Source organism: Anoplolepis gracilipes, chromosome 9 (assembly GCF_047496725.1).
Source record: "Anoplolepis gracilipes chromosome 9, ASM4749672v1, whole genome shotgun sequence".
In the NCBI taxonomy this organism is placed as follows: Eukaryota; Metazoa; Arthropoda; class Insecta; order Hymenoptera; family Formicidae; genus Anoplolepis; species Anoplolepis gracilipes.
This window is the reverse complement of record NC_132978.1, coordinates 2,733,171-2,758,935: the sequence shown is the minus strand read 5'-3', so window position 1 is coordinate 2,758,935 and position 25,765 is coordinate 2,733,171. Positions and strand designations below refer to the sequence as shown.

Here is a 25,765-nt window from a genome sequence, read left to right as displayed (position 1 = left end):
TAGGGGAAGAGGAAGAGGTAGAGGACAAGGACAACCAGGAGAAAACAAAGGACGGCGGACTCGGAGAGAAAGAGAGAGAGAGAGAGAGAGAAAGAGGGAGAGGAAACGAACTAGAAACGACCGAGAGAGAAGGAGAGAGAGAGAGAGGGAGAGAGAGAGAGAGAGAGAGAGAGAGAGAGAGAGAGAGAGACGAAGGAAGAGAGACAGAGAGAGAGAGAGAGAGAAGACGAGATCTGGACCCACGTAGGAGACGTTCAATACTGTAGCAACGACGCGCTGAGGCAGCGCCATTGGCTACCATTTTCTCTCTATACCTTCTAGGCATACACCTTGTACTCTATTCCGGTCTACTCCACTTTATTCCCGCTTCCATGCTCTCTGCTTCTGTACTTCCCATCTCCTCCCCCTTCTTATCCCCTTCTCGCTGCGCTCTCGCGCCATCCGCGAGATCCGCATACTGGGAGCGGAAAACACGAGGAAACAAAAAAATCTTTTCCGCCTTTTCACCGAAATCGCGAAGGTGGACCAGAATATTTTTTCTAGAAATATAACGAGATGCATCATCTATGGGACAATTCCGATCAAATATAAAAAAATTGTATGCATATTAATTTGTTATTTTTGTTTTCATCAATTTATGCATTATAAAAAAAAAGCATCAACATAATCGATGATTAAATTACAAAAAAAAAAAAACACAAAAATCATGAGTTTAATCATCGATTATGTTGATGCTTTTTTTTGTTTAGACTCAGTATGATTAATCTCTTGCCAAATTAATCTTTGTCAAATGATACTACGAAATTCAAATGACAATACTATGATACTCGTTCTTCTACTTTAATTCTAATTTCCTACGTTATTTGTTATTACATTGTTTTATTATACTTATATTCAATGTCATTTATTTATTATATGTTATAGATAATTACCTGTTCACATTTACATAAAATCAAAATTGAATTAATATCTCGATATGACGCAAATGCTATTTCGAGATCACTTATAATTAGCTTTGCTCAATTAAATTCTTAATATACAGTACATAACAATATATACATATAACAATATGATTATTTCTCTCCACTTTGTGCTTCTCTATAATTTTTATATTTTATTGTCGCTGTATTTGTTATAATTCCCGAGATTCCAAATAAAACACAAATTTTCAAAAAATATTCTAATTATCATCCTAATTTTTATATCTTGACATTTAAATATTTTGTACATTTATATATGACGTTTTTTGATCTTTTCTATTCCTGTCATTATCCAATAAAATTTGTTGCACATACATTCTTACATTATTTTCGATAAAGTGTCCATTTCTCTTTCGCTCAAGATGTAACTCAATACATCAATAGGCTTGACGTTATAAAATAGATATGATAGTCCGTGAGAACTTTCAAGACTTTCTGTGAGAAATAAAATAAAGAATTGAAAAAAGGATAAAGAAGGAAAACCGTGGATAACCGTCTTGTTATTAAATAGAGAAATATTCATAAAGGGAAGAAGAAAAATATAAAAGCCTCAAATGCTCCCTCGTATATTCGATGGTGCCATCGTACACTATACGCTTTTTCTCTTTCATACTGACGGATATTTTTTTCCACTTTGTCAAATAATTAACGGACGTTACTCACGCGCGAGAGAACAATGCGCGCACCGCACTTTTGCGAGGTAATGCTGCAGCTACGTTATATACCACGGGGAATGGAAATAGTTGTAATTTTAATTAACCCGATGAGATTACGCCGTGCACTCTCTCATACGTCAAGACTCGCATGGACGGTAATTTGTTATATGTATACAGTAGATAAGTATATACGCTGTACCGTGTCAAACAATATTTTTATAGTAGTCTTCTTGAATACCATTAATATATGTTGTCACATTTCAATTTCAAGAAGCAAAATACTGTCTTTTTTTAGAATCTGTTGCCTACCATCCACTCACCGCTCTCACACATTTATATATTTATATCTTTTATATTTTTTTCCTTTGCCATTTTGATATTTTATTAGATCATGTTTATGTCTCTAATTGGGACTTAATTATTTTGACGGCATCAACCCTCTGATAATGATGTGTTTTTTAAATAAGTCACATATACACCTGCATCGCGAGCAGCCCAGGTAGTCTCCTGTCGCAAAGCAATCAGGCAAATTAACGTATAATTCGCGTATAAAATTCGGCCACTTTCTCGAACGTTGTACACGACGCCCCGGTGGTGGTTCTCGCAGGTTCCCTCGGAGATTTTCTGCTAGTCTTAACGGCACGGATCTCGTAACGTGACTCGATAATTGCCGCAATCTCGGCGAAGCGCCCTTTCGTTATTCCGGCCATATGCCGCGGACCGGTACACCCGGGAGGTACGAAGAAAGATCCGAACTACCGACTGTAAAACTTCCTTTCCCGAACGGCGAAATTACTTTTTCTCTCTCTCAGAGTTCTTGCCGCCGCGAGCAGAATCGCAAACCTGCCCCCGAGATGCTTTCGAAACGGATCTGTCCGCGATCGAAAGCGCGATGGCCTGTACGATTCCGCAATGGAAGCTCTCGTCTCGCGAAAAAAAATACTCCAATTAAGCATTGAACACGATCGCAGATTTTTATCCGAATCTAATTGGTATTTATAGTATTTTTTTTTTTTTTTTTTTTTTTTTTTTAAGACGGACTGCTAATTTGCCTGACAAACTTTGGTTTTGCGACGATAAAAAGAGGAAATGGTGTTCTTCTCTTTCTTATTGAGATATAAAATATAATGTTTTATTAATAGCAAATATTAACTCACGCACGCAACAAAGATCTTATAAAAAATTGTGTATGATGTATGCATCAAAAAATAAATGTACTACTTTTGTATCATTTCTAGTCTACAAGGACATAGTTCTGATGTAGTATCATTTTGTGTAGATCGAGAACGTTATTCTAGAGAGACTCTTATCCTATTATCAGTCAGAAAGTCTTTATGATCACGTGTATCGCTGATTGCATTATAATTTTCTACCGAACAAAATCGAATGATCAAAAATTTGACAGTAAACTCGATAAATTCTTCGCAGGATGCAATCAAGATTTCAATACAAAAGATTTATCAAGCAAATTTTGAGATAAGTAATATATATATTTTAAAATAAATATCAATAAAAAAAGCGTTATTTAATAATTTTATATTTTTTAATTAAATGTCTTTTCATGCTCGTTCGTTGATATTTGTTCGATTGTTCCTGCTTAATCTGGATTTGATCGACAATAAAAAAAATTAATAGGAAAAAGATTTTCTCACCTGATGAGTTCAATATATAGATATGTTTGTTTTTTTTTTTTTATATATTGCACATATAGTATGAAAATAGAGATGATAAATATATCAAATATCACGCGCGCTATTTGTGATAATTATCTAACAAATTCATCTGTCTTTTTGTTAAAGATTTGCATAATATTTTAATATTTGTGTTAACAATAGTTGCGGCAGGACTATCGTTTTATTTATTCGAATCATGTTAATGTGAATCACACGTGGTGACTATGAACAAAAGTTTGCTCAATAAGAAGAGCAACGATTCGCATAAAACAAATTACAATAAGCTTTACAAGCTTGTTAGATATGACATATACGTTGTACATACATATTACATATTACACAGTTACACAATACTAACTTTAGTTAGATAATTAAATACATACTTTAGTGTTTCAGTCACATCATTTTAGAAGACGTACAAGGATTATTAAACTTTAAACGAACAGGATTCGTTTTAGAATAATTATATATTATCAATTACAAAAAATTTCTCAAATTAGAAAAAGAAAACAATATAAGTTTATTATTTTTTAACTATATTTTTTAACTATATTTTTTGTATTTTTTCTACTATAATCCTACTATATCAAAATATCTTATTATAGAACTACTATATATCTTCTTCTTTTGTAATATAACATATCTAATTACAAAAACGAATCTTATATCACATCGAGTGAAGGCACGAAAGTTTTATGTGGACAAATAATTGTTGAATCTACATGATTATGTAGCAGTTATTGTGCGAATTAATATTATCTATTATTTCCGAGGAGACAAACTATACTACATTTTAAATTTAAACAGAGATAACTAGTAAAATTAAATCCTATTCTCTTAACATCAGTTGTATAAGCTCATAAATATGACAACTTTCTTAACAAATTTTTTTTGTAATTGTTCTTGGAGGAACTAAATTCTGTCAGTAAAAAATATTTAAGTAACTGGCTAGTCAGATGAATAAAACCTTATACAAGATACATAAAGCATATATCTGAGATATCATAACATCATTCGAAAGTAATACGCAAATTCTTATAATAATTAAACATTTTTTCAACAACAAATACCATTGTGCGTAATAATCACGTGATGCTCGAATTATATGTAAGATAAACGTAATATTTAAAAAATAATTTCTTAAAGCTTTGTACATTTAAAGAAATATTAATTCATAAACTGAGTATAGTATTAATATATCGATTATTGATTAAATAATTTTTTTTTCAAATAGATTGATAAATGAAATATTTTTAGTTATACTCTTTTTTTTATTTTTTTTTTAACTATTAACCGAGAAAATTCATCGCTCACACTTTGTGCGATTTCATGCAAATATTTAATTTCTTGTAACTATTTATGAATCTAATTATTTATCATTTTTGTTATTTACATTTTATTTTTCGAATTGGCTGTCTATTTTTTACACGTGATAATCGGCGAGAATCACCGATCGATCAACGTTTGCATTTTTTTCTCTTTTTAAGATTTGTCACTCTTTTGATCCACTTTGTTTGTCAATACTTTCCACGAATAGAACGTCATCTGAATCGACAATCATTTTTTCGCTGTTCGATGCTTCTTCTTCTTTCTTTTTATTAAGATCAATGAATTTAGCTAACATATTCTTCCGAGATTTTTCCGGAAATTGTTCCCCTCTACCGACGGATAGTAGAGTCGCTCGTTTAGGTGGTCTTTGTAACGGAGATAATTTTGGCAGGACAGGAATCTGATCAGATTTTACTACCAATTGTTTTTTTGTTTCCTCCTGTTCAGATTTCATCAATTGTTTTTTCATCTCCTCTTGCGTGATTTTTTTAGTGAATTGAGTAATGAGCGGTATATGTTTCTTTTCTTTCTCCTTTTCTTTTTCCTTCTCTTTCTCATCTTTTTCAGTCTTATCGAATGCAACGTCTTGCAACGTATCACTTTTTCGACTCGGCGTCAAAATATATGTCCAACTATTCGGCAATGACAGTTTATCATCGGGAAGATACTGCTTCCGGATGTCTTCGGAGACATACCAACAGGATTTAAGATGCATCGGTCCCTCTTCAGGACACGCCATCTTGTTAGCGATTTCATTAATCTTCGATAACACGCTAACCTTCGAGAGCTGATTTCCGCCATTTTTGCTCCAAAATGTCATGAACTCTTTCATGAGGAAGTGTCTGCCATATGTGTTTCCATGCAACAGTCGGATCAGATCGGGCAAAGCTTCATCGGGAAACTTGGTTTTCTTTGGACCTCTTGCAGATTGCTGAGTCGGTGTTTTGCATTCCGCGTTAGCCGAGATGTCATCTTCAGGTGATATCGACGATGGAAATACTATCGGTATATTGCGGACCCAAGCTTGACGTGCCGATAAAAACTCTTTGACTTTCGCAGACACTAAAACAAATTTAAATTTATGATTAAAAATTAATTATAACAATAGATTATAAATATATTTAAATAAAATAAAATAATATATATATCTATAAAAAATAATTCTCACTAGATTCCGGAAATGAATTGTCAAATCCTTGCCAGATGCATCCAATTATTTTCGGTTTAAGTTTGTACGTTTTTGTATTTCTTTCGGCTTCAAATTGTTCTCCCAATATCTTTAATTTCATCTTTTGTGTTTGTGGCGACTGTAACAAAAGCAAACGTTTTACACCGATCTATATTTCAAAATAAAATTTTTCTGTATAAGATGATAGCGTCTTATCATTACAATAATACTTACCATATCTTCCACTTCCTCTTCGTCAGCTTGCGCTTCTTCATCAGATAAATATCTAAATTATAAAACAATTTATTTTTAATTTTTATATAAATATCCATAGATATTCTAGAAGTTATTCTTGTAACTTTGAAGATTGCACTTGAAACGTGCAGATTAAGAATAATGAAATTACTCTTTTTGTAATTCAAATTTAATTTTCTAATAGACCAGAGAACTAATTAACGCTCTTTATAAAACTACAATGTCCATTTTTGTAAGACGATTTCTTATAGATGAAATTCAATTAATAAACAACAAATATTTGCGGATTGTTATTTTATTCTGCAACTATTTCGATTGTTTAAAAAATTATTTATCAAATAGAGAAATAAATATTTGTAACATTTTTTAAATATATCTCATTTAAAATTAATGTTTAATTAAAAATAAATACAATTAAATCATCTTGTATAACTTACCCGTGAGGTACCATAAACTCATTGTCGACATCGTATTCGTTTTCTTCTGGATTTTCTTCGTCCTTCTCATCATCAGATCCTTTGAGAGACTCGCCAGGCTCTTCTTCTTCCCATTCATCATCGGAATCGATTTCGTAATCAAGATTCTGAAAAAAAAATTTATATACGTTCAAAAAATGTACGGATTATCTTTTCAATTCATTTTTTAAATATTTAAACCAATCTATCATATTTAAAATTATTAATTCTTGTAAATGCAAAGTTTGATATAAAAAAGATCTTACGGATTTTCGATTTATTTTTGGATCGAGAATTATCTCTATCCGTTATATGTCATAAACTACTCTAGATTTTAATAGTGATGGAAAGATTTACAAATCACATATTTCTAAATAAATGCTTTTCGTAGATGTTTCGTTGGAAATTTTTATGTTTTTTCTCAATTTAAAATATATCGAGCGTTATCAATAATTCTTCAAACTACAAGTGACTAAAAAAAAGAACAATATAATTTTACTTTAAAAAATTTTTAAATTAAAATAATTATTGGAAAATATCTAACATTGCCTGTCAATCGCATCTTATCGTAATTTTTTTACATATTATGTCGAGTGATTTATTTTAGTTTCAACTAGAATCTCATGAGGCAGGATATAAGTCGATATCAAACAACTTCCTTGACGAGAGATATCTCGCTTTGTAACCATCTCCAACGCTGGTTCGCGCATTCTTGTTACTTAGTCACTGTATAACCATAGTTGGCTGCTATCAAAATGTACATTCAAGTCTCTTGGGCTTCCTTTCTATGGTGCTTCTGGTCAAGTGTTAATAAACGCCAATCATTTTAATGCAGCTACCGATCAGATATAAAGAATCGAATACAAATCGTGATGCATATAAAGTGATTCTTTCTTCGAAATAACAATTTTCCAAAAGTATAACGTATTGTTGCGAAGCATAAAGTTTCGATATATAATATATCTGACGTGCCTTGTTATCCATGTGTAATTTGGTAGCTTGTTAGAAATAGCTATTATTCTCTGAATTCGTGACGACATTCTCGAGTAACTTGTCATTGTCGAGTAGTTATTTTTATGATATTTGTTTATTTTTCATATTTGCAATACGTTTCGAGTTAAGACGGAATGAATCAAACATATCGACGACTTATCGCGCGTTTATTACTCCTTTCGCGTGACAGTAGTCGTGGTCCACGTCCGACGAAGCGTGATAAATCCTGGCATATAATTGAAATCAATTAATTCGAAACACTAATAAAACGCATCGCGGAAGTGTACTCTCTCTCTCCTTCTCCGCCGAAAAGTCGATAAATTCTCCCTCCCTCTTTTCTTTTTGCGTCACGGCGCGAGATATTCTTTGTTCAATAAATCAACGTCGATTTCATCCCTACGCGAGCATCAATTACAAGATTCTTCTTGAGACATTAATTTATTATCGGGGAGAAACGTAATCTCACGGGCGATTGATACACTCGTCGCTTAACACGAATAACACAAAAACAATCGCCGGCTCTTTGCTAATAAAGAAAAAAAAAGGAGAAAGAGTGCGCGTTCAAGCAGCTTTTGGCAGCAATACGAAGGTACGTATGACGTCTCGTGAGGCATTTAATTTATTATCAAGGGATACACAAGGCATCCCAGATCTCAACCGTACTTTCCTTCAACTATAAATTGTTGAATCATTTTTTCTATGTAAAAATATATCGAGCGTTATCAATAATTCTTCAAACTACAAGTGACTAAAAAAAAGAACAATATAATTTTACTTTAAAAAATTTTTTAATTAAGATAATTATTGGAAAATATCTAACATTAAAAATTAAGAAAAGATAACATCGTATTAAATTTTAATAGATAAAGATAAAACGCAATTCTTTGTAAAGATCTACTTGCCGCAAAATTAGACGAACAAACTATAAAATATGTAAAAAATTTTTAGAGAGATAATCATATAGAATAATTATCTGAGTATAGATGAATGTTACTTATTATTTTGCAAAGGCTTTCAAATTTACAAAATTTATAATCGTTATTTTAGTGCGAGGACCAGTAAATAAATTTCAAGATAATTTGACAATTGAATCATTTTTTCTATGTAAAAATATATCGAGCGTTATCAATAATTCTTCAAACTACAAGTGACTAAAAAAAAGAACAATATAATTCTACTTTAAAAAATTTTTAAATTAAGATAATTATTGGAAAATATCTAACATTAAAAATTAAGAAAAGATGACATCGTATTAAATTTTAATAGATAAAGATAATTAATTAGCATTATTTTCATTGGAATTAATTCAGTGTTACAACTATCTTAATTAGAAGTGTGAGAAATGCATAAAATACAGATCTACACCACACCAAAGGGATCCTCCGCCCGTATGCACGCACGCACGCACAAGAAAAGCGCAGTTATCTGCCTGAGGGTGCGATGAATGCGTTTAGCGTTGCGTTGATGCATGCCGCGAAGCATCGTACATTATTTACAACGTGTTGTCACCCGGCGGGCCATCTGTAATGACTGTTTTATGCTCCATTAAGATTACGACCGGTACTCCTCGTACGGTGAATGTACACCATAGATTAGGGGGCCCGGCAATTGAATTGATTTATTTCCCGGATATTCGGCTAGACCTGCACTTCGTTACCGAGTTAGCGTGACGATGCGCCCGCTATGCATGGAAATTGGAGACTGCTGCTCCTCGTGAACTGTCATCACCGTAAAACGTGATTGGTCCCATAATTTTGCTGTGAGATTCAAATATGATCCACTCAAAAGTAAACGCTTGTAAAATTGCGGTTTGATGATTGACATGAGCATAATAAAAAATGTTTCAAGAGAGAAAATATTGATATAATTTGAGAACATTTGATTGTTAATATATTAATCAATAAATTATCAATATTTAATCACGGAATTTTTTTTTTAAAAGCATGAGAGTATCATAAAGTTATTTCTGAAATTATTTTAGCCAACATCTGCAAACTATCTCAACTTAAACTGCTGGACAATAATAGATCATATTATTTTTATTAAAAATGAGGATCCACTATCTTAATAACAGTAATTAAATTTTTATTTTCGCATGATATGATTCGCGCTTTTCACACTATACAGAGTGACGAGAATTTAAAATGCGTCTCTCGCATGAGATAAAACACGCGTGTTATCTCCGAACACATAAATTTCGTACGAAACGGACTATCGCCAATTTGCGGTTGATACTTTAATTAAAGTATACGTTGGAGTACTGTGCTATTTTGAAACATATACATTTATTTTATTTAAAGTCTAAGAATAAATTTTTATATAAAATTTTATATAAATGAAATATCTATATTAAGATATTTAAATCTATAATAAAACCTAAGGATAAATTTATAATTAAATTTGAAAAGAATAATTAATTAAAGCAATTCTCAGTTATTAATACAAAAGAAAAAAATGGTATCAAACAAAGTAAGAATAAGAGAGAGATCCAAAAGAGAAGAGAGAGTTTAACTATTTCTAGTTTCATCCAATTTAGAATCACAAATAGAGCAACCTGACAAGATCTTGTAAACGCGATACAACTAGCAATAGCTGAAAATTGATATCCGATATATGGCGCATACTAAAAGGGTTAAAGCTACACACGTGAGTTACAAAAGCGCGGTATTCGCGGAATATTACATAGCATATACGTCAGTGTGAAAGGAAACGTCAATGAGAGATATCGCTCCTTCGACACAATAAAATCCGAAATCAATCCGATATCCACGCGTGCCAGCGGATTAGATGTCGATATATATAACTGCGGGGTATCTCTGTCTCTTTCAGTATATCTCTTCTCTCCTTCGCTTTTAATTAATATTTTTAGCTAACCGTCCTTTCTTTTATGTTCAATGTATATATTATGTTATTATATTTAGATAGATATTTATTTATTAGAGATTTATTACAGATATATCTCTCAACATACTCGATATTATATTAGCAAACAATTATATATCATTTATATATTATTATATTATATTATATATTTTTTTCATTATATCTGTTTTTATAAATTAATGAAAAGCTGATTAGAAAATGTTTCAGAAAATTCTGTGCAGTTTCTTTGGCTTTTAGACAAAATTTGGCCCGTTACAAAGCTACTCCAAAATTATATACATAACATAATAACGTTATTTTTAAAAATAGATATAGAAATTTTTCTTTCCAGAGAATAAAATAATTTTTTTCTCGCTCTTTCTCATTCTCGAAACACGCAAGTGCAATGCATCTGAACACTCGCAAAGATATATCGGATCGTTCGCGCATCCACCAGATAATAAATCCGCTAGATAAACGAACCACTGATGATCACTGTGTCGCCGCTAAGTCGTGATCTGTTTTTCATAACGCACCACGATAACTATACCTTTTAGCGCCGCTTCCCAATCTAAAACCGAACAGGCTCTGGATTTTCATGAAAATAAAAACGATGCAGGCTATCATAAGTTTATGTAAAATGTTAATGTCTTCATTTTCTGAAATAATTTATAAATTTTGAGGTGTCCTTTATATTTCTCTCTTTCTCTCTCTCTCTTCCTCTCTCTTACACACACAATATTTAATATTATCATGAGTCCATGACAATGAGAGCAACATGAGGGAGAGAAAAAGGAAGAGAGAGGATGTAGAAGACATCTCAAAATTTATAAATTATTTATGTTTAGAAAATAAAGACATTACCATTTCACACAAACATATTTTTATATTTTTTTTCAGAATAATTTAATTAACTTATAAAATAAGATCATAATTATGTGTATGCTCCAAGATTAGATTTATAAAAAAATATCATTACTCGATACAATCTCGAATACGTTACATGGCGCGTTTATCTTCTTCAATAAGATATAACATGACAGAACATTTAATTTCTAAGACCGTTCACTGTATTTAATATTTCAAGTATGACGTTTTACGCCCCATCGACTACGACATATCCTTGAAAAGGATCAGATAATCAGATGATTTTTTGCCATTACAATAGCAAATTGTATCAATGGGTATAAATTGGATCCTTTTCCACGACGTTTCTTAAATTCTTACTTATTAATTCATGCAGAATATTTTGCAAGTGGAATTTGCATATCAAACATCGCTTTCAATCATTTGCAAAGATCCACTCTATATTTCTCTACGTTTTTAATCAAATAATCAACGATCTCGAAGATCACGATCCTAGATCGATCTACAATGAATTGAGAAGATAAATGACAACCAATGAAGTCTTCGAGGAATTTTTATATCTCGGATATCGGTATTAATCTCATCTGTGTTATTTTCTGACTAATCACGTGGATGAAACTCGAATCTTTAAGTGAATGACAATATATGCAACGTTGTATCTAAGGTCAACCTCGCACCGATAAATGAGCGATCGAACTCCTAATGGCAATGGCTCGGATGAGACACCTTTATCGAGCCCCACTCTAGGTCAAAGCCATCGCGAAACAACGTATTGCATACAAAATCATCGAGAGAGATACATCACTCGCTTGAAACTGCGTTCTTCGTTTTTTCTCAACAATATGTATATTCGAAAAAAAAAAATTTTATACCGTTTCGGGTCAGTAGTTCGCAGACCGATATTACCGAGACAATTTTCGCAATAGGAAAACAACTGACGTTTTCGAACTCTCATCGCTGTTACATTACAGTACTCGATGGTTACTAAATCTAATGAAATTTTTATATAAAAGAAACAAACGTCTGGACATTATGAGATGTTCCGATTTAGAAGAAAAAAAATATTCTACCGGATTTTTATAGTGATCTGAAAAATTTTAAAACTTTTAAAATAATTATTTTTTTTTCTGCAACATAATAACTGACAGGTACGAGATATCTTCAGAATGTTTAACATTCAACTCGACTCTCCGGAATTTAAGTTTCCGAGAAAGTGTACATATACAAGACAATTTGTGTACTTCTAAAATTTCTGCAAGTTTTTACAATAATTATTTAATCTTCTAAAGTTAAAAAAAAATTCCTTAACCATCTAAAGTTGAAAATTTTCCCAGCATCCAGAATCACAATATTTCGAGATATCCTCTCGCACATATACGATTAATCAAAGTGAATCCAGCAGTCTGTTTCTCGGATTACGTCACGAAATTGACAATATATCTGACGGCCGAGCCACATGCACGACAGTGCGACGACATCCTCGAGACATCCCCGAAGACGAGGAAAGGATGGTCTCTCTCTCTTTCAATAACCCGTGTGGCGATTCGTCCGACGAAATCGTCGATAGCTGGCGTGCGAGCGTCACGATTAATTCGCATCCCGGGAGACCGTAAATAAGCGGACTAATTGCTCCAGCAGTAGGGATGGGATCAAGTTCAATATGTGTCGATCACAAATCCGAATCAATTTTGACACTATTTCATTTCATAGAACTCGAGGATCATTCATACATAAAAAATTATTACTTTATTCTTTGTAAAAAGCATTATTTATCCCAAAATGTAGATACAAGAATTTAAAGTTAATATATTGATTGTCAATAATACAGTATTGTAAAGAATTTTTGAAATTTCCTACTCAGATTTCTACCCAGATCACTAATGACATAAGAATTTCTTCAATGTTTCGTCATTTTTGGGAAAGTTTAGTCTTTAGATAAACTTTCCTTTTTTTGAAATCACGTTATCATTTCGGTTATTGTATTCGGATCCTATTTCAGTTTCCATAAGAAACTTCTAAAAATGATCGATTGTACTTCGTATCAAGTCTTTATGAAACTTCGCCAGTTATTCGACAATTATTGGGAATCTTGCGACTGTTGCGAAATACTTAATCCCATCTCTACCGATTATGCGAACCGGGGAAAGATAAACCGACGACGAGTCGTCGATTGAGGATGGCGTTCTGGAACGAGTCGCGGTCGCACGCGTGCGATGGCGACTCCCTGGGGATCACTGCGGTGACGGCACCGGGTGGCACAGGCTAGCATCCTTATCTCGGGGGAACCATAACTCTGTCTCTTTCTCTCGTCACACGCTCTTGTGGATGTCTTTTCATTTGGAGGATTCGACCACCAGTTGCAGTCTCGACACGATCCTCGACTAATCGCGACGTTCGTGCATCTTTCCTCGTGATATTGTCATTGTGCGAGGTTTCGAGAGTGCGTCATTTCGCACTCGCCAGAAAATCGGCTTATTATCAGTAGTTTAGATTAGTAATCACGAGATCTCTTTCTCTCACTTATAATCAAAGAAGAAATATGCCATCAAATTTTTATAATAAGACTTTGGACACTTTGTAACATGAACACTTCTTTCCTATTATCAAGAGATAACTTGAACTCGTATAATATTGTGATTAACTAATACAAACGAGTCTTACTGTTAGCTTAAAATATCACAAACAATTAAAGTTTGCTTTGTTAGTTTCATGCCAATAATAATGCAGTGATTAATAAAAAGATAATCGTGTCATGATATCAGGAAATATGTCTGAGTTGATCAGAGCAATTATGTAAACTTTAAATGAAATTCTTATTTTAAAAATTATTGTTGCACATAATCAATTTGCATAAGTACATGAGACCGATTTTGAGTATTTATTCTCAATAAAATTTTCAATATGATTGAAGAAGCTACTACGTTCGATGTGAGTATATAATATACGTATTGCAATGCAATATTTAATTACAATATCTATGCAATATGTATTTTGACATTTGACAATGTCACGTGTATCCATTCTAGTATTACATCGCATCACGTCAAAATTGAAGCCTATGTAATTCCCGCGCGTTTATAAGAATGAAAAATTGACAAAATAATAGAATTTAAAATTGTTAAAAACATTATCTTTCTTTTACGAAATTATCTCATTAAATTGAAGATGTAATGCTTAATATCGGTTTATTTGTCGATATTAATCTGCGAACGCAAAGTCTTAAGTCTAAAGAGCGTACTTAAAATAAATATCTATATATTTATAATTTATATAGATGACGGATGAACTATTCTCCGCTCTGGGATTGACGATGGACACCAGCATTGAAAGACAGCTATTCTCGCCGATCAAGACAAATCTACCTAGCGATTACGAAGTATCGTGTACTCTGCTTAGCAATGATTTTGGAATATACGATAATGATCAATTGAATGCGACAAATCCAATAGATTGTTATACTGATTTAACTTGCTCTTTGCAATCATCTTGGAATGATTGGTCTACTACCAATACGCCTACATCATCAGGTATGCATTTTCTCTCTTTCATTTGTGCGTATTTAAATATATAATAATATTTATATACATAAACAATAAATATAACAATAATGATAATTGAGCAATATCAGGGTGTCTACTCAAATCTTGTAAAAAAATTCTCTGAAAATTCCTTGATTTTCCAGGTATTTTTGTATTTCCAGGTATTTCAAAATTGCAAGTAAAAAGAATATTTTCAAGACTTTTTAATACAACTTTCTCTAAGATAAATTTTTTTATTACATACGTTTTTTAATATTTTTCATTCATACGAAGAAAAAACACGGAGCCTCTTAAGCTTCAATGTTAAATTTATAAATGTACTAAAAAAAACTGTATAACTTTCATAAGATAATTTTTCATTTCTTTAGCATTAAAAGTTACAAAGAGTATATACTTCATATTCAATATTATGTTTAGGTATTAAATATATAAAAATATATATATGCATATGTTTATATAGGCTATACTGAAATGTCAAGTTCACGTTGTCTCACTTTATCTGCCGATTTTTCAAGCCAGTTTTTTGCCAAACTTTAAGTGCTTAAGAGTTTCACAATTATACAAAAAGTTATACAAAAGGTTCTATATATATATATATGCATAAATATTATTAAAATATTAATTAAAGAAATTAAATTGTCAAATTAAACGCTAATCATATTTCAATAATTCTATCGACAATATTTGTTAAACAAATTAGATTGTCCGAAATGCCAAAAGTACTGATTGTGAGATGAGACGCTGGTCATATTTCTCAAATGTTCTATCGACTTTAAATGAGCAATTTAAAGCAATTTTGTGTCGTTCTGCAATCACTTATACTTTCTGAACAAAATTGTAGATATGCGTAAAAATTGTCAGAATATTTATTAAACAAATTAGATATCGAAATGCCAATATAATATGAATCTCATTTACGTCCAGTATCTCGGACGATCTAATTTAGATAATTATCTAATATAATTATTACATTATATAATTATCTAATATAATTATTACAAATTAATTATGACAAAGTGAAATACAGCGTAAACCTAGCGTCTCAGTTTGTTCCGATTTTTTCCGTGCCTATTCTTTTAATGGCCAGCATTATTTGTTTAATCTATGTATCAAAAATTCTAGAATTATTACAAATAAAGCCAAAACTCCCAACTCAATTAATAAGTTTCCGAAGTGAGACGCCAGTTTCACATACACTCAAATGGAATTACACGAAATATATTATGCGATAACTGCGACAAAAAAAATTAATTCCGCGAATAATACGTAATAAATTACCTCATACATAATAAAAACCGTTTCCGACGAAATTACGATTTTTAGATCTCTCCCTTGATACCCCCATACAAATTTTGGATTTTAAACAACTATATAAGTAGAGAGAAGTGCACATTTTTATAAGTATAAATTGTAGAATTTTTCTTAAAATATGTATCAAATAATTGTAGGTTGTATAAGCGAATTGAGCGAATTGGATTCAGAGCTAGACTGGTGTCTAGAGAAAAGCTGGGACTCTGGCCTCCCAGAAAGAACACCATTGTGTACCGCAGGATGCGAAGGGTTTCTGCATTTACCACCTTTACCAAATTCACAACAGATGCCACAATACGAAGAACCGTTGCTAGTGCTCGGAATCGATTTACGATCATTGGAAAGTGAATTGGAAAACGGAACAAATACGATAGGTACGCTATTAAAAAAATATTATTCCTCACACATACATTACAATCATTCTGAAGAATTCTAAAAGATTGATATCACTAAAAATAAGATTTTTTTAACGTTGTCATTCAATGTATAAAAGAAAGCGACATTACGTTATATTATAATATTCTTGAATAATAATCTATTATAGTATTGATAAGAATTATATCTAAAATATGTTATTATTTTAATAATCGTATGTAAAGCTCGATTAATATGTATCTCACGATTGCAGATTATAATAATAATCAATTAGAAGACGACCCTCTAATTCCATCAGCAGCTACTGCCGCATTAGCAACGCATGATTATACAAATCGAAGCTTAGCAAATGCAGCCGAAGATCGATGCTTTCCATGTACCTATCAAGGCTGCGTAAAAGTAAATCTTTTTCTAAGTGACACTGATTACTATGCTATCTTATCAAGTCAATTCCAACATAGAAATATTTTTTAGAAAAAAGGACAACTATGGTTCAATTGAAATTTTTTATGATTTATATATAATTATGATTTATCTAAAAAATGAACTTTCAAAATATATGTATTTTTAAAAAAATTTAGTTAAAAGCATAATTATGGTTTAATTAAAAATCTTTACAGTCCACAATTACGATTTTCTTCCCAAAAAAATGTATCCTTTTTACCGAGTATTTTGGGCGCGAGTATCCTATATTATAATATTTATAATATTTGTGTAATATTTTTAGCACATTTTTTTTCAGGTCTATGCCAAAGCTTCTCACTTGAAAGCTCATTTACGGCGACACACCGGTGAGAAACCGTTTGCATGTACCTGGACCGGTTGCGGATGGCGTTTCAGTCGATCGGACGAGTTGGCGAGGCATCGACGATCGCATTCGGGCGTTAAACCGTATCCCTGCGAAATGTGCTCCAAGAGATTCGCACGCAGCGATCATCTGGCCAAACATCGTAAAGTGCACCGGAAAAATGCCTATCCCCTATTTCACGGTGCTCGGGGACTACGCGGCGACAAGATGAACGTTTTACCAATGGATTAATCTAAGATTTCGCGTTTCCTAGATTTTTTTCTAATCAATAAAGCTAGCCAAAGCTTATCGTCGAGACAAGTTTTATGCTATATAGATTCTACATAAATTAACAAGTACTTAAAATGTTTCTATAGAAATAATAATGTAAAAAAATAACTTGCCAAATAAATGTAAATTAATAATGTAAATTAATAATCTAACATTTTCGGCGCCTAATAATGCTCTTGGATTACTTTCAATACATTTTTTGTAATTTTAAGAAAAAACAAAGAGAGAGAAAGAAACATTTAATTTGTTTAGAATCTTGTTGACGAAAATATAAGAGATAAACTATAATTTTATATTAAATTTAAAAAAAACACTTGAATATAATATTAATCCAATCAGTCCTATTAATGGCAGTTAAAGTTTTTGCGATAAGAAACTTTAATCGGCGATGTAAAATAATAATAAATTGTATAAAAATGCACTAATCGTGCGTGTTTTAAAATATTATAAGCCAACCTATGGACTAATTCGTTTCATAGGAGAACAATCTTCTATTAATTATTTCTTACCTTTTCTTTTGCAAACGGTCGTCGAGGATTTAAGATGTTACTTCGTTTGCGCCAAGTGCCCCAATATGGAGGACGACGATTTTCGCTAAACTGCAACAATTTTGGCCGATGCTTTTCCAAGTTGTGCGTGTCGCTTATTATATTGGAGCTGCCATCGTTGTCTTCGTCTATACAAGCAATTAATATTCAAAACATTAGCAGATAAAACATTTAGCAAATAAAAAATTTATATGCAATCACAATTTTTACCTAATAGAATGATATCATCATCCTTCGCTTCGAGCGGCCACGTTTTAGAGGAGGTGCGAGGTATAATTCTTCCTTTTTTAACATCTTCGAGATACAGTTTAGATTTTTGCAGATCTAAGTTACACTTTTTATCTAGTAATAATTTTTCTTCTTCAGTCAACGTTCTTCGACAGACTGGTGCGATTCTCATGTCAACTTTTACTTCAAAAGGCATAAAATTTTTCACTTCAATAACACCCTCTTCTTCCGACTTAGCTTCCTGCTTTTTAGAAACAAAAAAGCTGGCAAAATTTGAAGCTGCCTTTTGCTTTTTACGTTGAGCTTCCAACTTTTCCTCTTCTTTCTTTCTTTTTTCTTCTTCTTTAGCTTCTTCTCGTTTTCTCCGTTCTTCTTCTTTTGCCTCCTTCTCCTTTTGTTTTTGTCTGCAATTAATTGATATTTATATTAAAATTTTAATAAAAAATAATAAAATTATAAGATACAATTAAATATGCTTACTCGATTTCTATTTGTTTCTTAAGTTCTTTCAATTCTTTTTCCTTTTTCTTTTGTTCTTTTTCTTCCTCTCGCTTTTTCTCTTTTTCCTAAAAAATGGAAAATAAAATATATCAGATACATATATCATATTATCAGAAGTCTTTATAGAAAACTTCAATGTTTCACTAATATTATTTTCTAACTCAATTTTAGATCAAAGATTCTATGCCAGAGACATGAATGTAATAATAGCAACATAATTTACATCAAACTTGAGATATTAATTCATGAAAGTAAAAAATATTTTATTAACAGGCAAATTAAATTTTCAAATTGCAATAACTCAGGACTACAAAATTGTACATTAGTGATTTTGGTATTAGGACCACAATATATCATACATATATATTTATATATATATATACCTGTTTTAATCTTAATTTCTCTTCCTTCTTTCTGGCAATTTCTTGCCTTTTTTCTAGTTGTTTTGGTGTTAACTTTACAATTTTCTTCTTTGCACTTTTGTCAGTTTTTGGAGTGACAGGAGTTGCAGATTTGCTAGTTTCTTCCGCATTTTCACTCAATGTTGATTTGTCCAATTCAGTTGAATCTTCATTATCCGAAGATAAAGTAGTAATATCACAGTCTGATTTCTGAGAGAGAGAATGATCTGCATCCTTACTAACAATCTTATCCTCTAACTGTTCATTTTCTTGAGATAAATTTTGTAACGTAGATTCGGTTGTCTGTGTGACTGAAGTTTCATTCAAACAAATTTCATTTTCTTCTTCATGTACAAAAGTATTCCGGCAATCTTGTTTATTTTTCAATTCATGTATACTGTTGCTTTCAGCTTCCTTGTCTACTTTTTTGAAAAATTTGGTTAAGGCACCAGGTTTTTGTTGAGATTTATCCAATTTCTTATTTTTTCCTAATAAACTCCTTTTAGGTGTGGTATCACTTTTTATTTTCTTTTCATCCTGCTGATCACTTTGCAAGTTTTTCTTCTCTTCAGCTGGTATTATTATTTCAATCTCATCACTACTATTAAGTTTTTTCTCCACTGCATTTTCTCTTTCCTCTTCAACGACATTTGGAACAGAATTTTCCTTTATTGTAAGTTTCATTATTTTAGAATTCTTAGATTCTATTGAGGGTGATATTACTTTTCTCTTCTTTTTGTTAGACATATTGTTTGTTCTATTTGGTGATTTGGAGGAACTTGATATTTGAAATGGCAATTGTGCTGAAAGAATAACCAATTAATTAAATATTTATACCATAACAATATATATATATATATATATATATATAAAATTGTGTAACTTTTTATATCTAGATATTTATAGATATTAGATCATTATAAATAAATAAAAATTAAAATTTATTCTCATATATTTAATAAATATTATATAATAAAACTTTGATTTCTGATTTATAATATAATATGACAAACCTTGTTTCATTTTCTTTTTCTTTGCAGGCGTAACTGTTTCCACTGCACAATCATCGTCTTCCAACGAAATATCCATATTTTTTATTTTTTAGAACCTGATTGTGAGATAAAATACATCACATACATACAACTCTAAATTCTTTGTTTAATAAGAATGTTGAAATATAGAAATAACCACAACACACATTCTCGCAAAATGGCAATTAAGTTGTGAATAATCTCGTTACTTTTAAAATATCAATATATTTACACTTAGAATATTCCTTAAAAATTATTACGAACAAAAATGTAGATCTGTCAATCTCTTTATCATAACCTAATCAAAAACCAAAGTAAGCTCCCTTATTTACGAACATGGGATAAACACAAACAGTTTAGTCGATGGCATGGACAATTTGTTGTTACACAAACAATATGTTCCGAAAGAACACTAATTAAGAAATAATCAACTTACACGATTAAACGCAAGTGCAATTACACATTGCTAGTCACACAATCATGACAAAATCCGCGGGAAAACGCGTGGCGAAAGACCCAATCAAATATGGCAGAACCAGAGAAAAATCTATCAATAAGAGTGGTACGTCAGATCCGTCAGATCTTTTTCATCCCGTACAGTGACATCTGGACAAACTTTTCATAATTATCAACTGAATCTGAAGATAATAGAAGATTAGTGACATTATCGGCTGTTTCAACTTCATTCAAGATAATTACATGAGTTATAAATATACGAATATTTTAACTCATACAACTGTTGTTTTATTATTGAAAAAAATAGATCTTTTATGTAGCTGTCTCAAGATTAATAAAATAAATTGTTTTATTGTATCAAATCACTTACCGACAATGCATTTACTTAGTTACAGTAAGGTGCAGTGAAAATTTTTCATTTTTTCTGTCACGCTAAAATTTCGGAAGATTACACCAGCCGTTTATAAATAAGGGAAATAAAACTGTGGATTAATAAGAGCCACGTTATTTATAAATATGTTATGTTAAATATTTTCTTTTTTTATTGGCTATTGGTAGAATATATAATTTTCAATATAAGATATAAATTAATATAAATAATATACATATGTTTTTTCTTAAATATTATTTGCATTGGTTTTTTTTATTTATTCTTAATATATATAAATATAGATATACTAGTAAAAGTGATTTCTTTTCTCATTTATATTTATTTTATTGGAATATTTTGAGATTAATAATTAATTTTATTATTTACATTTGCACATTTATCACTTTTAAAGGAGATTGGATTTTAAAAATCGATAGATTTAGAAAATCGGTTTCTTAAACCATATACTTTTTATATTATGCTATAAAAGGGTTTAACTTGTTCCTGACAAAAAATTAAACATTTAATTATAGAGGTGTGTCTTAAATATCAAACTAAAATGCTTAATATTTATTTACATACAAATTAATGCTAAGTAGAAAATATAACGTAAAATATCTTAAGTGATACGATTATATTGACAACTCTCCCTACATACTTGTATGCTGTCTTAATTATTTTATTTCTTTCATCGTATTATTAAATACTTGCGACTCTTCTCTTTCGCTCGTCGACATTACAAGCACATGTATATACAAACTATAAGAATATTCTTATCATTTAACGTTGGATATTTTTACCCTACCCGTTTCCTTCAAGCTTGCACCTGTGAGTACGTGACATCGAAAAATTCGCCATTCAAGAACCGTACTTAACTGCGGTAGCAATACTTAAGCGAAGGTATTCACATCCACTCGCATAAACTCGAAGTATCGCGCGATAGCGACATGTATATGCTCTTGAAAGATTTTAAAACGTCGGTGCATTGTAAATATGTAATATGAGTTGTGCCTTTCGCGCCGAGAGAAGGAAACTCGTACCCCATTGGCCGTCGGATTCCGCCAACGGTGGTGGAGTTACCAAGCCTCGACACAGTATCCTGTATATATGTATACATATATATGTGTATATATATATATATATAGTTTAGTATATAATCCTGCTTCATATATGTACCTTCGTCGACAGGCCTTGAGACGCGTATTAAAATTCATTGTACCCGTGAAAAAATTCTCATATCGTCGCCGTAATACAATCGAAACGCCGTAGACATTATACTTTGATACATCGGAAATCGTAGGTCATGTATCGAAATTCGCTCGAAAATTCGCTATAGATATTCCAAAAATATAAATTCTAAACACACATACACAAGTGATTTTTTTACAATAATATTTGATACTCATTTCGTGGCGCACGAATATTTCCAATCTTACTATCTCATCAATGTCGTTCTATTTTTTTTTAATCCACAAGTCTGTTATTACACCATTGAAATAATAAAAATTTAATCACACACACACACACACACACACATACATGTATATTTCATAGTAAAGTTGTGTAGAAAGCCTTTTAAAAAGAGAGATAGGAAATATTTAAGGGGAAGAGCGCCCTTAAAAAATTAATACGAGGAAAAAAAAGGCGCGATTTGAAGAAAAGCGTCGCGCAGGATGCGCGTAACGTAACTGCAGCATCGAATTACATCGTTGAACCTGTCCTCTTGTCGGCCGATTCGCGGCGCGACGCCGATCGGTTTCGCTCGGGACACCGGGTACAAGCCGGGAAAGAGAACGTGCAAAAAGAACGTTAAGCGCGCAGACTGCGACCTTGACCGAAGCGGTGTCCGCGCGCGAGGCGAGGCGAGGCGAACATACGTGCGTCCGTCTAGAGGGGTTCCATTCCCTCAGCCGGTCTCGAGCCGATTTCCTTTTCGATACGGACGACTTTTTCGATCGCATAACGTAAAACGCAACTTACATACTGTAGGGAGGCTAATGATCGTTCAAGTCATTCGCCGATGCGAAAGGTACAATTTTCCCGCTTCGCGGAAAAATTGATGAGACAAGCGTACGGATAATTTCGTTTTTTTTTTTTTCTTTTTTATCGCACGCAATAAAAGAAAATTAATTTGTAACTTTTCCCATCGCCTATGTAGGTGTTAGATTTACATTGAAAAATAATTCACGGAGACATTAGTGTAATTTGAAAAATTTACAGGGGTATCTTTATGAGAGAAATTTTATAGATGGGAGAGAGAGACACGTGCATCCTGCATATACACCTGTATGTTGCATAGTAAAACACGTACGTTATTTGGGGAGGCTTAATTACGGGAAACAATTATATCGAAAGATATAATTATAAATTGACTCAAGAGTACGAGAAACGATGAGGACCTTGTGCATACCTGATGAATCTAGAGAATAAAAAATTACGATTCGAATAGAGACCTACTTAATTACTATTCGTAATTACGAAACTTATCGTTCTGAGAAATGTTTGCTTTTATAAAGTATAAAGTAAAGTCGCGAAGTCATTGACGAGAAGACGACGAATATTCGTAATCTATCGCGAACCACAAGAGCCAGAATAGCAAGTATACTCAAGGTCAAGGTTAGTCTGGGCACTCCCTTTCGCGTCTATTTTTTTCTCGAGAGTCGCTTAACGAGCGCTTCTTTCGAACCAAGTCTGGGTTCCGATTTTTCCGAAATGCACGCCAAGAGCGAAGTAAAAGCCTCGGTACCCGCGATCACGGGACAATGCTCTTCGGCGGCTTCGTGATACGGCGCTGAAGGTCGTCGCAAGAAGTCGAGATCCTCGGGAGAATAGAACCGTCTCGCATATACCGGGTGGCGCGATCGGAAACAAATCGCACCGACACACGTGCCTTCTACGTTCTCCGTTCTATGATCTGCGCAAGCAAAATTTTTCTCGATATAATTTTTTCTCGTTTAATTAATCTTCTAAAATAAAATATTCAAATAATTAAAAATCACACACACACACACACACACACACACACACACACACGTATAAAATCGATAACATTGATATAAAATAAATAATTTTATATAATTTCGTATAAAATTATTGAAATAATTTTTTAATCGCGCTTTAATTCTCTTTCTTTTAAATAAATTAATTGTTACTGATAACTAAAGTGCAGTGAAGTGCCTACCTGATCTACTGTTTACTCGACTTTTATCTAGCTTGTATGTCAAACGTTGTATTTTGTCTTTCGTCCTTGAGCGATATCGGTAGATGTTTTCGTATATATACATAATAAATAATCGTGTCGGTTAATTTCACACGACAATAGTCCTTTCAAAATATTAAAACCATATATATATAAATAATTTACGTTGATAATACAATTTAAATATACACTATGTTTAAAATATATGTATAAAATATTGCAAACGTAAAGGAAAGTTAGAAAAAAACTTTATATCGGAAATTTACCATTAAAAGATTTCTCAATAATTTTAAGGTACTTATTTACTTATCGCAAAAAAAACAGAAGGTACACACAATAGAGATTTACATTATTTTTTAACAAAAAATATTTTGATCGTAACGCAACATTTTCATAAATTAGCAGTAGTTGTAAAGAGTACGAAATGTATTCACAATTTTGCAATCACTACATCTGACACCTTAGAAGAGGTCACATCCTGATCTGAAAGAGAAAAAACAAGAACTGTCTGTGCTAAACGTACCTGCCTGCTCTTATCAACATTATACCAATACCTCGCAGTAACTAATCTCATTTTGCAATTGGAGACGAAAGAAAAAAGATACCTCACTCTTCACCTTGGATATGTATAAGACGATATTCTTGTCGCTCCAAAAAACAATGCATCTGCAAAATCTGACCCTATGTAAATGAATAATTGCCGCCGAAGACAAGCGGGACGTTTAACACTAAATACGAACTGTCGCAATATAATTCCAGGAGAGTGACAACGAGAGTACGCACGCACGCACATCGAGACGGTCGAATTCGAAGGCAAGGCCTCGCGATAATCGCACCCGGCGCGACGACCGAAAGATCCCCGACCCGACTGCACTCTCGTATAACTCGCCGCTCGTCTCGTCGCGTCGCTCGTCGGGACGAACGAAAAACGGACAAAGAGTCTTGTTGCCGGCAACAAGCAGTAGAACCCGCCGGTTCTCGGCCAATGAGAGGAATCGGCACGATCGCCGGCCGGCTAAAACGCTTGACCGGCCGTCGAAGCGCCATGCGATCCTTCGCGAAAAGAAGACCGGATCCTTCGCGAAAATGAAAGAGGCTCGGTAGAACCCTTTGCGAAAAGAAGTGACGGAATCATTTTTTTTTTTACTTTTAGAGATGTAAAAATTTTTGCGCGAAAAAAGACAATTGAATAGAGTGCATAGATCCTTCCCGAAAAATAGCGAGAATATAAACTTTTTAGTAAAGATGAAAATTCCCTGAAAATCCTTTACGACAGAGATGCTGGAAAATATTATTTTAATTTAGATATTATACTTTTTTATTTATAATTTTTTTGACTGGACTTAATCGTCTTTTTGATATAAATATAGCACATGTTTTTAATTTATATTAGCTATTGAGAAAATTATAGTAATTATTTTGTCTTTAACTTATATAATATGTATATACTTTTTATAAAACAATTATTATAATTTTATATTATATATATA

General features: G+C 32.2%; 2 protein-coding genes and 1 long non-coding RNA gene across 4 annotated transcripts; 1 reads left to right on the top strand and 2 right to left on the bottom strand.

The window, feature by feature from the left end:
* Positions 1-1,221: 1,221 nt before the first annotated feature.
* On the bottom strand, positions 1,222-20,791 carry LOC140669282 (uncharacterized). The gene is made up of 10 exons (XM_072898965.1): positions 20,687-20,791; positions 20,233-20,327; positions 19,202-20,022; positions 18,798-18,883; positions 18,300-18,721; positions 18,051-18,217; positions 6,499-6,644; positions 6,041-6,092; positions 5,807-5,945; positions 1,222-5,700 (listed from the first exon to the last, which is right to left on the bottom strand). The coding sequence occupies exons 2-10, from the start codon at positions 20,306-20,308 to the stop codon at positions 4,802-4,804; spliced, it is 2,808 nt and encodes a 935-aa protein (XP_072755066.1). The 5' UTR covers positions 20,309-20,327; positions 20,687-20,791; the 3' UTR covers positions 1,222-4,801.
* On the top strand, positions 7,943-17,658 carry LOC140669283 (uncharacterized). 2 transcript variants are annotated; one of them, XM_072898968.1, is made up of 5 exons: positions 7,943-8,098; positions 14,513-14,765; positions 16,226-16,462; positions 16,717-16,862; positions 17,206-17,658. In XM_072898968.1, the coding sequence occupies exons 2-5, from the start codon at positions 14,513-14,515 to the stop codon at positions 17,500-17,502; spliced, it is 933 nt and encodes a 310-aa protein (XP_072755069.1). In that variant the 5' UTR covers positions 7,943-8,098; the 3' UTR covers positions 17,503-17,658. The 2 variants fall into 2 exon arrangements, with proteins under 2 accessions (XP_072755069.1, XP_072755067.1); XM_072898966.1 differs by lacking the exon at positions 7,943-8,098 and adding an exon at positions 13,605-14,166 and having other exon boundaries at positions 17,206-17,652.
* A 1,370-nt stretch (positions 20,792-22,161) lies between the features above and the next one.
* On the bottom strand, positions 22,162-25,485 carry LOC140669721 (uncharacterized). The gene is made up of 4 exons (XR_012047388.1): positions 24,881-25,485; positions 24,542-24,758; positions 24,258-24,400; positions 22,162-23,990 (listed from the first exon to the last, which is right to left on the bottom strand). It is a non-coding gene; the product is annotated as an uncharacterized lncRNA (long non-coding RNA).
* Positions 25,486-25,765: the final 280 nt, after the last annotated feature.